Raw genomic sequence first — 15,894 nt, forward strand, 5'->3', positions numbered from 1 at the left:
GCTTAGCAAAGGGGAAGTATTATGATCAGAATAAATATAAGGGTGGACAGAATGAAATAGATACGATTTCAATCTTTCCAATTTTGATACCAATTAACAATTAGATGGTGGACAGCTCAAAATTAAAGTTTCTGTTATATAATTAATAGTTTTTATATATTGATTCAAAGCTAAATTCATTCATTAAACCAAAAAAAAAACATGTCCAAATATATGGAAGTAAGTATATTCTTGTAATAGCAATGAAAAATGTATAAAGTATTTTAATTCTTTTATATAGCGTCACAAATTATGCTCGAAATTGCGAAATAGATGATAAAAAAGGCATATTTTTTGGTTCCCCTCATGTAAATGTACAGCGAGACGGCTTAATGGAACGAAATTCAATTTAAAAAAATAATAAGTGCGCTGCAATTTACGTTATGAATGTTTCCATTCGAACGCTTGCCTAAAAAAAAACGAAAGCGTTCCCTTTTTGCCGGATTTATACGTAATAAATTAAAGGGCGACGCTAAGTGAAACGATTCACCAGAAATTTCATTAACGCAACCACTCAATCATCTTTAGTGCAAATTGCGAAATGAGCAGTTAGTAAACGAAAAAAATAGGAGAGAGAACATAAATAAAGGGGTGTTTAGTGAGGGGTGGTGGTGCACTTTCGTTAAGGGTCAGTTCACCCTACGGCGTTGTCTAAGTGAGCGGGGCCATCTGGCGTTTCGACGCTGTCCGCCCTCCGGTTACGTAACTTCCGTCACCTTTCAGCTTTTCGATACGAGAGAGCGAAAAAGAGTAAATAAAAATGTGTAGGGTGCCCCAGTTGATTAATAAATGCATGGAAATTGATTTCTGGCAGGTATTAATATTTACGTTGCGATGAAGGAAACGGGTGGTTCTGGCGTTTCGTATGCCATGAGCAGCAGCTCTCGTCGATCGGCGCCAGGTGCTGCACCACCCACGAAACATGATTAATAATTAATCTAATTAGACACGATGATATAATCGATCCGTGACGTCGGGTAAAACGGGCGAAACCTGGCGATTCTGACAGACACTGCAAAAGCGCATTATAATTTAGATTCCTCTTGCATAATAATAACTATTTATTTATAAGGAATTAAGTTCTGTTTTGTGTACCAAATTTGTATTCCTAATATAATAATTATAATTTTCAGTGGATATCAATCAGTGAATGGACCCGAGTGCAAGAAAAATTAAAACAGATTACATCCGTGGGCCCCATGCTATTTTTTATTTGAAGAACTTAAGCAAATTTGAATTTGAGGGCCCCATCAAATTTGCATTTGGGATCTCAGAAAAAGTATTTGTTTCCACTTATCTATATTATCTTTCTTATTTTTTAATCATAGCGTGAGGGCCTTTTTTAAAAACATTTATAATTTGAGAATGGATATCAATCAGTGAATGGACCCGAGTGCAAGAAAAACTAAAAAGATTACATCCGAGGGCCCCATGGTATTTTTTATTTGAAGAACTTAAACATATTTGAATTTGAGGGCCCCATCAAATTTGGAATTGGGATCTCAAAAAAAGCATTTGTTTTCACTTATCTATATTATCTTTCTTCTTTTTTTAATCATAGCATAAGGGCCTTTTTGTAAAAACACTTATAATTTTAAAATTTTACTTTTCATTTTTTGTTATAAATAATTAAACATGTACATTTTGTATATCTAAGATATAATTGAGAAGTATCCTTAGACTTATTTAAATATTGAAGTATGAAGAAAATAATTATTATTTATTTACAAGGAATAAAGTTCAGTTTTGTGTACCAAATTTGTATTCCCTACATAATATATAATTTGCAGTGATGTAACAAGAAGTGAATGGACTCGCGTACAAGGATAGGTAATGGATTATATTTGTCAACTGCATACAAATTTGTATTTGCAGAACTTGAACTAAATTTTAAATGAGGGTCCCATCAAATTTGGATTAGGGACATCAGAAAACGTTTATATCGTAGTTATCAATTATCGATAATTTAAAAATGACTTGTTTTTTTGCATGCGAGCGTGAGGGTCCGTATATCCGCTCTACTACATGACGCATTCATTTATTATTTGTTAATTTTACTTTTCCATTTTTTTTTATATAATAATTATCAGTTTGAAATCATGAAGATTACGTATAACTTAGATATAATTGAGAAATTATAAATATATTTAGACTTTTTTACGTACTGTAATTATTATTATGTGTTCAATAATAATTATTTATTCCTTAGAAATAAAGTTCTGATTTATGTAACAAATTTATATTTCTTACTTACTAATTTGTAGTGACTTAACTAGAAGTGGATGAACCTGCATTCAAGCAAAGCAAACTTTAATTCGAGGGTCCCATTAAATTTGGACGTGGGACCTCAGAAAAAAGTATTTCATCGACAATCAAGAAATTTTTATACATCCGACTGTGAGGGCCCCACGGAACTCCTTTATTACGTCACTTATAATTTGCGTTAATTTGTTATTTGAGCATTATATCTATATCTAAGATATAATTGAGAAGTGATACATTTATTTACATTTATTTAAAAATTGAAGTGTCAGAAAAGCGGAAAAATAATTTTGCTTTAAGGAAAATGCAAAGATTGCGTAAGACAACGGGAACCAAACAAACAATATCAAATATCATAAAGATGCGGCGCACAGTCCACAAGGAACGGAAATTCCGCGAAATTACGTAATACAAAAGGAATATTATTTGCCCCGACGAAATGGCGCGCACAGTTTTTAAGGGTAAGATGGGGGGTTTGGTAGTGGTAGTGGTACGGTAGAGGCGCGGAAAATGGGAAAAAGATTTCCGCTTCCTTTGTGAATCCCCTGGATGCACATTAAATTTTAAATTGATGGAGAAATAAAGGATCTTTTATTCTTCTATCTATATTTGTTTTTTTATTCTCTTCTCTTCTCCATCCCCATCTCCCCCAAAACAAAATAAAATCCCACTTTTGACCCCCCACTGCATATTTTTCCCCGAAATTAATTTAATCACAATATTGTTGATGCTGCTGCTTCCCGAGCTTTGTTTACTCACTCCGTTTTTTTGCGCGATTTTTATATTATTTTCTTCTTTTCGTTTCGTCTCGTTTTGTGCTTTACTTCTATCCTCGCGAATGCAATTAAAATATTTCCGCCGGTGAACGAATGTTTATACACACAAAAAAAAACATCCCCTAATTGCGTACAAAAACAAAACAAAAGGACGTACAAAAGCCGCCCCCTTAGTGTTATAAACGTCGTCCGCACACAACAAGCATCGCAGGAAAAAAGAAAAAAACAAAAACGTGAGAGAAAACAATAACATCGCTGAGAATCGTTTATTACAGCCCTCTATTCTTTTTAAATTATTTTTTATTGATGTATTAATTATCTCTCCTGGCGTTATTAAAAGAAAACTTCCCTTAACAAAAATTTTGCTTTCTTTTTCTCTCCCCTTTTTATTTACTTCATCTTATAGAGACATAATCTCGCCGTTCCATTCCACGTGTTTCGGAGAGATTAAGGGATGCTTTCAATTTTTTTTTCGTCTTTATTTATTTAATGTCTGCGACGTGTATTCTTTTTCTCATCTTCGCTCTTGTTTGAATTGCGTGAGGAGGATGAGGATGAGAAAGAGGATGAAGAAGTAGGCTTCTCCTCCCCTCAAATTGGTTCCAATTAAGCCACATCTCCTCCGAATACCTTCAAGCTTTAATTGACACGACTAATTGTCCCAATGCGCGCCGCAGACGCCAGTCCACAGAGCCAAACGGTCTTTCCAAAATGGAACAGTTTTATTTATATATGTTAGATGTAAAGAATTTATAAATCTAAAGAAAATCTTAATATTTTGAATAAATTCCTATTAAAAGTATAAAAAAGTAATGATCTTATACATTATTTACGCAAAAACTGCAATTCTAAAAATATTTTTTTATTACGTCAAAAGTTGTCCATTCTAATAGACCATTTCGTATAGTTGGTATTACGTAATTTTAATTATTGAACGAGATATGACGCTTTTTCACTTCTTCATGTTTTATTTAATTACTCAATATCCACTAAAGACAATTAGATCAACCAGCATGAAATTAAAACCAAAAACTGTGACCTTTCTAACGAAGCTGTAACCAAATATATGGAACTTCTGGTTCATCAGCAATAAACTTTCAAAATTTTCAATAATATTTCCTCGAAAATGCAACTTTTGTTTTCAAATAAGAAAAAATAATAATTTCTTAGCAAAACTTTTGATATATTTTATGATTACAAAAAAAGCGCATCTTTGGACATAACTGCTATTATATAATGTGAATTAATAAAGGAGTAACGGCAGTTTTTCAATTTACTATATATAATTTCTCAATAAGTATATTCGTTAAATACATCATCAAATGTTTATATTAAAGATAAAACTATGCTCTTTGTAGTTTCTTTCCCCTAACAATTTTTAGATATTCTACAGAATGTCTAAGTATTATTTAAAACACAAAATTATACATTTTTTTGTAATGCATATGGATTATTAGCGTGCTTAGGACCAATAGAATTTCCATACGGACCCTCGCTCGAATTTGCCCTTTTTGTACGCGCGATGACATAAAACAGGCTGAATAATGTCCTCTGACTCATAATTACCAATAAAATACGAAAACATGTACGCACTTACGCACGCATCGAGAAATGTGTAATGTGTATATGTGTGTGCATGGTGGAAGTCATAAATATTTAATTTCGAAGAAGGGCGAAGCGACGTTATTTATTAGACTCGAGCCACTTAAATAATCATTTCCGAACTCACCCCCCAATTTCGAAGCGTGATTATGATTTTACGAGAGTTCCTCATTATTACCGCATCCCGCAGCTTTAATTACATCGCCAACTGTAATCTAATTACGGAAAATATAACTTCACAGAACGGGAGAGAAAAAAAATACTGAAGTCAAAGAGAAATGGATATTAGATTTTTAATATTAATGCTCAAATCCTATATAGTTTTTCATCAGAATAATAATAATAACGAATATAATTATTAATACACATTTTAACAATTTAGATAATTTTCTATAAATTTTATAGGAAAATTAAAATTTTCAAAAAAATATTTCTCAAATCGTTTATTTTTTGTACAAAACTTATATAAATCAACTTAAAAAAAGTATATTAAAGTCAAAATAATTTAAACAAATAATTAATAATATTTAACTTATTTTTTTTTATTACTAAATTCAATAAATTTTTAACATTAAATTAAATAACTAATTAATTGTTAAATACAAAAAAAAATAAAAAAATACAATGTTTTATAAAACTTCAATTAAATTTTATTAAAGTCAGAAAAAGTAAATAACCAATGGACCCTCGGTTCACGAACTTTTTATATTTTTTCTAACAAAAAATCAGAAAAATTTATTGAAATATTCATCTACTTTTTAATAAATAAATCCTATAAATTCTTACATTGAACTACCAAAAAAAAAACTAATATTTTTTTTACCAAATTTGTCAATGTGTTTTGCATATTATTAAAGCTAGATTAGTTCTGAAAATAAGATTCATAGCAGAATGTTACGTGCTTCGAAAAACTAAATGTTATGTAAATAAAAAAAACATATAACTTCGCATTATTTGTGTTTTTTATTGGCGCCAAGCGTCGTTCCGCCAAATTGAGTTTTTCTGTCGTTTTGATAGTCCATCCGCCCTCTTTTTTATAGTTCATTCTGAAACATGCCCATGTATTTCTTTACGTAATAATATACAACTTTGGGGCAATATTACGCAACATAAATCTTTTGACGTAAAATAAATCTTTACCTAAATGTACATGTAACGCGAGTAGCAGCGTTTAGGATGAGATTAAAAGGAAAACATTATGCTAGGATGAGATTTCGAATATACCTGAAAATCTATTTAAATGTTATTTTGGCCCCGAATATAAAAGCACAACGTATAATAATGCTTTGCTAATGCATATACTAGAATAGCAACAGCTGCATAAGCAACTATACATTACATGTTATCTTTATACTAAAATACACAAGCCGCACTGCAATACATTATATAATATATTATTATTATTTATTAATTAAAATGCGTTTAGCAATGAGCAAAGTGCAGGTGAATTATGAAAACATGGAAATGAAAAAACGTGAAAATAGAAAAATATTTTATAGTCCAAAAGATAAAACTGTTGTGTTTTTATAGATACTTTTCTGTTTACGCCAGAAGTGGTTTTTATAATAATGGAGCATTTCGTGTAGTTGGTATTTCGTATTTTTTTGAATTGTTGAACGAGAAATGACGATTTTACACATCTTCACGTTTTATATAATTACTCAATAAGCACTAAAGTCAATTACATCATCCATCATGCAAATTAAAGACAAAACTATGACCTTTCTAACGACCTGGTAACCAACTATATGATGGTTTTGGTTTATTTCTAATGAACTTTTAAAAATGTGACATTTTTTTCTTGAAAATTGGACTTGTTTAAAAGAAATTGTAAAATAATTCAATAGTTGAAATATTCCTAATACAAATTTCTTAAATTTTTCATTAACAAAAGCAGATTAGAAATTTGAGTTAATAACTCAATAATAAATGAACATTTTTTAAAGTAATTGTAAAATAAATCAATAGTTGAAATATTCCTAATACCAATTTCTGAAATTTTTCATTAACAAAAGCAGATTAAATATTTTACATAGAAATAAATGAGTATAATTGAAAGATGTCCACTGAATTCAATAATGCATTTGCTTCTGTCAATTATAAAGCAACGAGAAATTAATAAATTATAAAAAAAGAAAAGAAAATAAAAAGAAATAGACTGAAGGAAGTGCACTCGGTGAAAACTTTCAGAAAAGTTTAAATCCTTCAGCTCTTTACTCAATAGAGCAAAATTCCCGGGCCCCGAAGAATTACGAAACGAATTTTTGACTGGAAATACGAAAACTTTGCCAAAGCCCAAACCTCCTCCGCTTGACCTTTAATTAAATTATTGAATCCTTCTTCTTCCATCCACCTTTCGTAGTTGCACTCACAAATCGCTACCTTCAGTTTATTACTACATCAATTCAATTCATTTTTTTTTATTACTTTTCCAACGTTTACCTAGTTTATATTTAAAAGTTTGAAATTACAACAAAAATCTTCATTTATTTTATAACAATTTCATTTAATTCAAAGTCTTTGTAATAAATCACACAATTTCATTTTTTTTTTGTTCTAAAAGTTAGAAATTTTCATTAGTTAAGATAAAAATTAAATTATTCCATTATTGTTAATACAAAGTAATTAAAACTAACCTAAACAAAAAAATTATTATATAAATAATAAATAAATTTAATTAATTAAGTATACTTCAATGTTTTTTCTCGGATTGTTTCGTTAATTAATTAACAGTTCACCTCTATAAAGGAAACAAATGCATTTCCACCCGCATGTTTTCATAACGTTTTACATGCGAAAACATTCGTTTCACCTACGTAATCCAGTGCGTGGTTTTTCTTTTTTTTTTCGTTTGTGTATGTTCGCTCTGTGAGCCAGGAATTAATTTCTTTTGGGTAGATGAAAAGTGCTTTTAATTTAACTCCGGATTATTGGGAACGTGTGTACGTATGTGTGTTTGCTGCATGCAATTTCCTGTTCAGGCAAATGAGAGAAACTGCATAAAAAGATATATGAAAGAGTTTAAAGTCATTACTTTAATGCCTTGTTACGTACAGGTTTAAAAAAAATAATTCTTAAGCTCTAATAGTCCTGTTATTTATGAATATAGTTAAGCAAAGAGTTTTGAGGTTAGTACTTGAATGGGTGATATATATGTGAATATAAATTAGTGGAAGTGTGATAGCTTTTTTTAGTAAATATTAAATGTATCGTATATTTACACATCTTATTTTATGGATTTGGTATAACTTGTGGATATGAAGACATAGTCTATTTTATAGACCAGCATTTTTCAACCTTTTTGCCACACGACCCAACATTTTTCTTATGATTTGACGTAAGTTAACAGCTGTCATTTCACGACCCATTAAAAATGTAACGCTGCTATAGACCATAACATAACATTATAAATGTATAGCATAGATTATAGACTATAACTTTATATCATAGACCATATACTAAAACTCTAAAACAAGCACCATATAGACTCTATAGTAGGGGTTCCCAAACATTTTCGGTCAAAGTCCCAAGTGAAAACATTGGTCTATCGTTAGACGAACTTTATCAGAATTTTTGCTTTTCGAGGCGTCCCTGTAGTACAAAGTATATATTATAAACCATGATTAATATAGAATATAAGTGTTAATACCACTCAATTTGTAACTATACTGAAAATTTAGCATACACAATAACTTTATGACATATATCATAAACTATAACATTGCAGCATAGATTATAGACCAAAACTTGATAGTAAAGACCAGATAGTCTCTAGAGAACATAAGCTATTACTCTAGTATTTACTCCACGCATTTCGTGACTTTAGTATATATTTTAGACCATGATTAATATAGAAAATGAGTGTTAATACTACTCATTTCGAAACTATACTGAAAATTTAAATAGTTATAGACTGTAAATTTGCAGCATAGACAATAACTTTATAGCATAGATCATAGACTATAACTTTGTAATATAAACCATAGACTATAACTTTGCAACATAGATCATAGACCAAAACTTAATAGTAAAGAATAAATAATCTCTATAGAACATAAACTATTACTCTAGTATTAACTCCACGCATTTCGTGACTTTAGTATATATTTTAGACCATGATTAATATAGAATATAAGTGTTAATACTACTCATTTCGTAAGTATACTGAAAATTTAAATAGTCATAGATCATAGACTATAACTTTATATCATAGACCATATATTAGAACTCTAAAGCAAGCACCATATATACTCTATAGTAGTGATTCCCAAACTTTTTCAGTCAAAGTCCCAAGTCAATACATTGGTCTATCGCAGGACAAACTTTATTTTAATATATCACAATTTTTGCTTTTCGCGGCGCCCCTGTAATACAAAGTATATATTATAGACCATGATTTATATTGAATATAAGTGTTAACACCACTCATGTTGTAACTATATTGCAAATTTAAATAGTCATAATTCATAGACTACAATTTTACAACATAGACCATAGACTATATCTTTATCACATATATCATAGACTGTTTGTATCAAGTTTGTAGCATAGACCATAGACTATAGATCATAGACCGAAACTTAATAGCAAAGACCAGATAGTTTATGTTCCAGCTATTACTCTACTATTAACTCCACGTATTTCGTGACTATATTAAAAAATCTAAATAGTCAATATCCAATTGGAAGGAAAACCTTCATCGTACGGAAATAATGCTGCTACGTACCATGAATACATTTAATTCGGTCCACAAATTTGAATAAATTGGTATGCATGTAGTAAACGCATTTAGAACTAATATTATTATATGATCTGAATAATACCGGAACGTCGATACGAGCGTACCGATTTTAATAATCAGATAATAATTAGCGGATTTTACAAAGAATATAGCAATTCCGGATTAATTAATATATAATTACACGTGCATTACGTTTCACCGTGCTACTGATGAATGCAAATCCGGATAAAACCTGTTCCACTAAGCCGTCCAAATCTGCTTATTATTATTACTTAATCACTTAGTTTTTTTTTAATCCAAATAATTATTTTTTTAATATTATCTTTTATATTATTTTTTTTTCTTTGAGAGAAAGTTAAATTTGTTTAAAATGAAATCCATTTACTTGTGTGTTTTACGTATTATGCACACCGGCTAATATACTAAATATTGTTTGTTTTGTAACGAAATTCAGCTCGAAATACCGCTTTTTCGGTATAATGAAAACATTTCAATGTGTTTTGTTTCACGTGTTTTCAGGAAAAAGTTACAAAAAAAACATAACATTTTATATACTGTAACGAATACATAACAAAAATATATTTCAATAATCCTCTTCATGGTTATTCTGACTAACAAACATTGTAGATATTTACTAAATAAAAAAAAATGTTTAAAACGTTTTTATTAAAATAATGATAATAGAAATGTATTGAATGTTGTGGCTCTATTTTCATGCAATGTTTTCATTCGGATTTAGTTGAATTTTTTTTGTTTATCGATATGTTTAATAAATATTAAATGTTGGCGATATTCAATATACGAAATTTTTATACGTCCATTGAACAAAATCTGTTTTATTCAGTTTTTTATGAAAATTTCTTAATGAAAAATTATAAGTAAAAAATATTTGATACCAGAAATATTGAACTAATAAATTTTATATAAATCTGTTTTGATTTATTATTAGAACATGTAATAACTAATTAAATAATAAAAAATGAAGATATTGAAAAAGATTTAATCAATCAAGCCTAAATACTTGAAAATTTGTTATAAATTTGAATGAATCTAAATAATTTCAATTTGTCAGTAAAAACGTAATTATTATAGAATAATTGTATAAACTGGTTTATTTTCTGGATATAAATTTTATTTTTTATAATAATAATAACACAAATTCAAATACAATACATGAGATATTTTTAACTTTTCTCTCAAGTTTTGTATCCATAATTTTACTATTTATTTCTTTCGTAACTTTTCAAACAACTTTGACGATTTTCTCCTTTATTTTTATAATAAATTTAATATATTTTATTACTTTTATTTACAGTTTTCTATAAATATTTATATTGTTAGTAGTTATGATAATATATTCACTGCAATTAATTTAATCAAATATTCAATACAACTAAAAAAATCTTCATTTCTTTTGAAAACATTTTTCAAAAGAATTTTACACAATTTCTTAAACATAATTTATTACAATTTTATGCAAATAAAAATCTTTCACTTCGTAAATTTGTAACGTTTTATTATAAATCAAGTATTTTTGTGTAGATTTCAGTGTTAAACGCATTAATTTTTTCTGTGTTTTTTTTTTGTAATTTTATTATTGGAGATTTTGAACCCATACCCATACAAATGGGTCAAAATGACTTTGAAATTCAAATAATGATGATATTTTAAAGACGTAAATGCTATAGTCGGGTCACTTTGACCAGAAATACACTAAATAAGTACGTCTCGTCGCGACTTCTTTGCTTCTACTGAATGCACTATATAATATTGGAAAAGATAAAAAAATAGAATGTGAATGATAACAAATATCAGGTGGGTCATTCTGACCTACACGTGGTACTTATAGGTTATTATTTTTTTTTCTAAATCTAACTAAATTTCGAAGATTGGTTGAATAATCTAGATGTAATTGGCATTTATATCTAGATTTAAAGAAGTTTAATACATAAAATCAATAAAATTTTAGTGATTTGTATATGTAAACAAATTTGAAGTATTTTGATTACAATTCTGCAAAAAAAAATCTTGATTTTTCCTTACGTTGAATTAAGAATATTCCGAGAGCGAGAGTGAAATGAAAAGTAACAATGAAACGTTACAAAAAGGGTAGAGAAGATTAAACTCTTCCTCATTAAAACCGTCGTCGATTAAAAGTGTGAAGACGGCAGTTAATTTTCCGTTGCGTTTCATAAACCGCCGTCGACGTAAATTAATAATAACACACACACACACATTGCGATAGTCGCATTCGCCACAGAATATAATAATAAATGCTGATTAGTTCCAATTAAAATTTAATCATCGCCATTTAAAGTCCGTGATGAGTGGGAATCGTGTGCCTCCTCATCACAAGAAGTCATCATACCCGAAAAAAAGAAAGAAAATAATAATAATTTTTGTGAGTGATGCGTGAAGCCTTTAAGTAAAGCATTCCACGTCGTCGCTCCGGTTTATGTAATAAACCGTTTATTGTGATCACGAAAAGGGACCTTCCTTAATCACGCATTAAGCGGTTTTAATACCAGCTGCGTTATGACTCGCAACGTGCGTGCTTTACCTTTTCGATGTCATTTCATCAACCCCCCAAAACCAAAACCAAAAACAAAACCAAACCCCAAAATTTAATTACGACCCGACAATCTCGTGTTCTGCGTGCAAAGAAAACGTAATTTCCGTAGCGCAAGCAACACCAGTTTTCTTCTGTTTAAGAATATTGAAAAGTTGAAGCTTTTCAAATTACACAATGATAATTCGATTTATTATGTAATTCTAAGTACTTAATAAATTTTAAATATTTCTTATAAATAAATGGACTTGTTTTCGTTAATTTTCAACATAAGTAATTTCAGTTTTCTGTTTAAGAATTTTGAAAAGTTCAAAGTGTTAGAATTACACAATAGTAATTCGATTTATTAAGTAATTCGAATTGAACTTTTTGTATAATGATTTTTAAAAGTTGAAGCTAAATAAACGGACCTTTTTCATCAATTTTTAATGCAAACAACTACAGTTTTCTGTTCAAGAATTTTAAGCTTTCTTATAAATAAATGGACTTTTTTAATCAACTTTCAGCACAAGCAAACTTCAGATTCCTGTTCAATAATTTTGAAAAGTTGAAGCTAAATAAATACACGTTTTTCATCAATTTTCAGCACAAGCAAAATCCAGTTTTCTGTTCAGGAATTTTGAAAAGTTGAAGCTTCTAAAATTACACAATGATAATTCCATTCATTATGAAATTCTAATTACTTAAATATTTCTAATTACTTAATAAACTTTAAATATTTCTTATAAATAAATGGAGTTTTTTCATCAATTTTTAGCAGAAAAAAACAGTTCTGTTCGAGAAACATAACGAAAATTCGATTCATTATATAATTCAAGCGAGTAAAGATATTTGCAATTTAATTATTTACAATTTCCATAAATTTTAAGTATTTCCTATAAATAAATGGAATTTTTTCATCAATTATCAGCGCAAGCATACTTCAGATTTCTGTTCAATAATTTTGAAAAGTTGAAGCTAAATAAATACACGTTTTTCATCAATTTTCAGCACAAGCAAACTCCAGTTTTCTGTTCAGGAATTTTGAGAAGTTGAAGCTTCTAAAATTACACAATGATAATTCGATTCATTATGTAATAATAATTACTTAAACATTCATAAATTTTAAATATTTCTTTTAAGTAAATGGTGTTTTTTCATCAATTTTCAGCAGAAGAAAACAGTTCTGTTCGAGAATGGAAAGAATATCATAAATATTACAATTTTCTGTAAAATCAGCTTAGTTTTTTTTATTACAGATAGTTAAAATTATGTTTTTATTGATAAATTGATTTTATTTTCCATTGGTTTTCATTATTTGTAAAACGTGAAGCAACAAATGAAATAATTAATTTTCTTGATTAGTTTTCTTAAATTTTTCAGAGAGTTCAAATAATTCTTCAAAATAAATACATTTTCTGTGTTTATTTATACTTTTTTTTTTCTAAAATCATCAATTTTTAAAGATTTAAAATATAATAATTTATTTAAAGCAAAAATTAGTATTGTTATTGTTTCTAATTTTTCTTTAAACTACTTTTTAGAAGTAATATTTACCAGTTATCAAGTTTTTCAAAAAAAAGTATAATTAATTAAGTTTACTTAAATTTTTCGAAGAGTGAAAATAATTCTTACAAATAGATTTTCTGTATTAATTTTTACGTTTTTTTCTACATCTATTAGTGTTGCTTTCTTAAATTATATATTCTTATATATACATTAATTATTAGAAGAAATTTTTATAAATAAATTAATCATCATCTTATAACAATATTTGAGGCAATTAATTTAAAAAAATTTAATATTAAAAAAAAAATAAAACAGATTTTTCTTTAATTTTAAATTAATTTAATTTCTACACTTATCAAGTTTTTATTTGAGAATTTCAAAAAGTTAAATCCATTAGCATTACGTAAATAATCGAACTAATTTTCTATCAAACATCTTTATTTATTATTACATTAATTGTTACACATATCAAGTTTTATTATAAAAAAAATCAGTCAAATATCTAAATTACTCAATAATTAACATTTTATTTATATTTTAACATAATTCCAATCAATAAATTATATTTTCCAATAGGTTTAATTGTTATTATTATTTTCATTATTTTCATAAAATTTACTGAGTTAAATCTAATAAATTGAAGATTTTTCAGTATGTTTTTGTTTGTAATTTTTATAGAGTAATTCTAATAAATAAATCGAATTAATTTGTCCATCGAATTTCGCCGGGTTTTCATTGTTTGTTATTATATTAATTGCAGCGCGGATCTAATTTAAAATGCAAATTCGCTGCGATTCCAAACGGATTTATGGAAATTAATTGAATCTGGTGAAAACGGCGTTACGCAACTTTTAATTGAATCCGGGAAAATTGAGTTCCAACTTCGAAACAAACAAAAAAAAATCAAAAAAGGACGAAGGAATTCGGACTTACCGGATATAAACAGAGTGAGAATCAAAATTTCCTTCATGGCAATTGTCCACATTTTCGTGTTTCCGTTTCTACTCAGAAAAAAAATAACCAAAACAAAGTTCACCAGAAACAAATTCGCACTTTTGCTTCACTTATTTATTTTTAAATCGTTTCTCTTGTTTGTTGTTATTGTTATGTTTTTTTTTTATTGAATACTTTGGCGCACTTTTCGGGTTTATTTTTGTAAAACAAGTTTTGAAGAGACGCGGGCGTCGGGACGCTTGTGGTGCAGCTGGGGCAGGCGCGAAAGTAACTGACAGCAGGAGGAATTCGCCGCGAAAGGAATCAACAGTTTTCGAAGCAAGAACGCATGCGTCCACCGAATCCACCCTCTCTCTCTCTCACCCTACACACATCCACACAAAAACCCTTCTCGCAGGTTGCCCACCTAACAAGGGTTTTCGGGACAGCGACTTCTACAAGAAATTTTCATTTAGTTCTGCAACTAATTTCCAGCAAACGAATCAATGCGCACCAACACAAAAAAAATATCTTATTTTCTCAAGTAATTTATCACGTAATTTTTCGGCATAATCGAATTATCGAGGTTATTAAAATTTGTGTGCATGTGTTTCTGAGTAGTTTTTAGGTCACATCATTGTTTCGTTGTGTTTCATACAATCAATCGATTTCCTGTGTGGAATAGCAAAAAAAAATATATGATATTTAGTTATGCAGTGGTCGTGTCCTGATTGAATTTTACCTCGCACATCGCTATAATCACATTTTTTTTCTACACAATTCATGCAAACGTTAAAAGCGTACCGAGTGGCAATATTTAAATATATTTTTTCAGTATATTGAAAATACACCAATAGAAAAAATCATAAAAAAAAATAATGTAAGCTTTTCATTTTTTAATAAATTTCTTTGTTAAGTACGAGTAATTTATATATAATCATAAAATATATCAAAACAAACTACATATTAATTAAAAAATTGTTTTTTTTTTTCAGAATGGGAAAATTGATCAAATTTAGAAAAACTTTACACTGTGCGAATATTAGTCACAGTGAGCAATGACTGTTAAAGTTTTATCTATTTTATGAAACGAACGGAGGACAAATGATTAAATATTTTTAAGCGAGGCGTAGTAACAACAAGTTTCAAACCCACCGCTATACAATACAGAATTTTTAAGTAATTTAATCATAATCATAAAATATATTGTATAGAGATACAATTTTATATATTTATTAATAAAAAAAATAGTTATTTTCACAAATTTATAAAAAAAATTGAAAAAGCTTACATTTTAATACATTTCTTGTTGACTATCAATTACGTTTGTTATTATAAAATATACAGTTGTTAAGTAATTTAATCATAATCATAAAATATATTGAATGAAGCTACAAATTTGTATTTTTATTAATAAAAAAAAAATAATTTCTTCACAAATTCATGTAAATTATGATAAAACTTATATTTGAATATATGTCTTG

At 28.2% G+C, this 15,894-nt stretch overlaps 1 protein-coding gene across 1 annotated transcript in view; it reads right to left on the reverse strand.

Moving 5' to 3' along the window:
- LOC108562039 (protein amalgam-like) overlaps nt 1–14,691 on the reverse strand; it is an 84,565-nt gene extending 69,874 nt beyond the window's left edge. The window contains exon 1 of the mRNA XM_017920216.1: nt 14,411–14,691. Coding sequence (XP_017775705.1) covers nt 14,411–14,462 — 52 coding nt within the window. The 5' untranslated portion in view covers nt 14,463–14,691. The remainder of the gene's footprint in view (nt 1–14,410) is intronic.
- Between the last annotated feature and the right edge of the window lie 1,203 nt (nt 14,692–15,894).

This window comes from Nicrophorus vespilloides, unplaced genomic scaffold (genome assembly GCF_001412225.1).
Source record: "Nicrophorus vespilloides isolate i.1.1-1 unplaced genomic scaffold, Nicve_v1.0, whole genome shotgun sequence".
NCBI lineage: Eukaryota > Metazoa > Arthropoda > Insecta > Coleoptera > Silphidae > Nicrophorus > Nicrophorus vespilloides.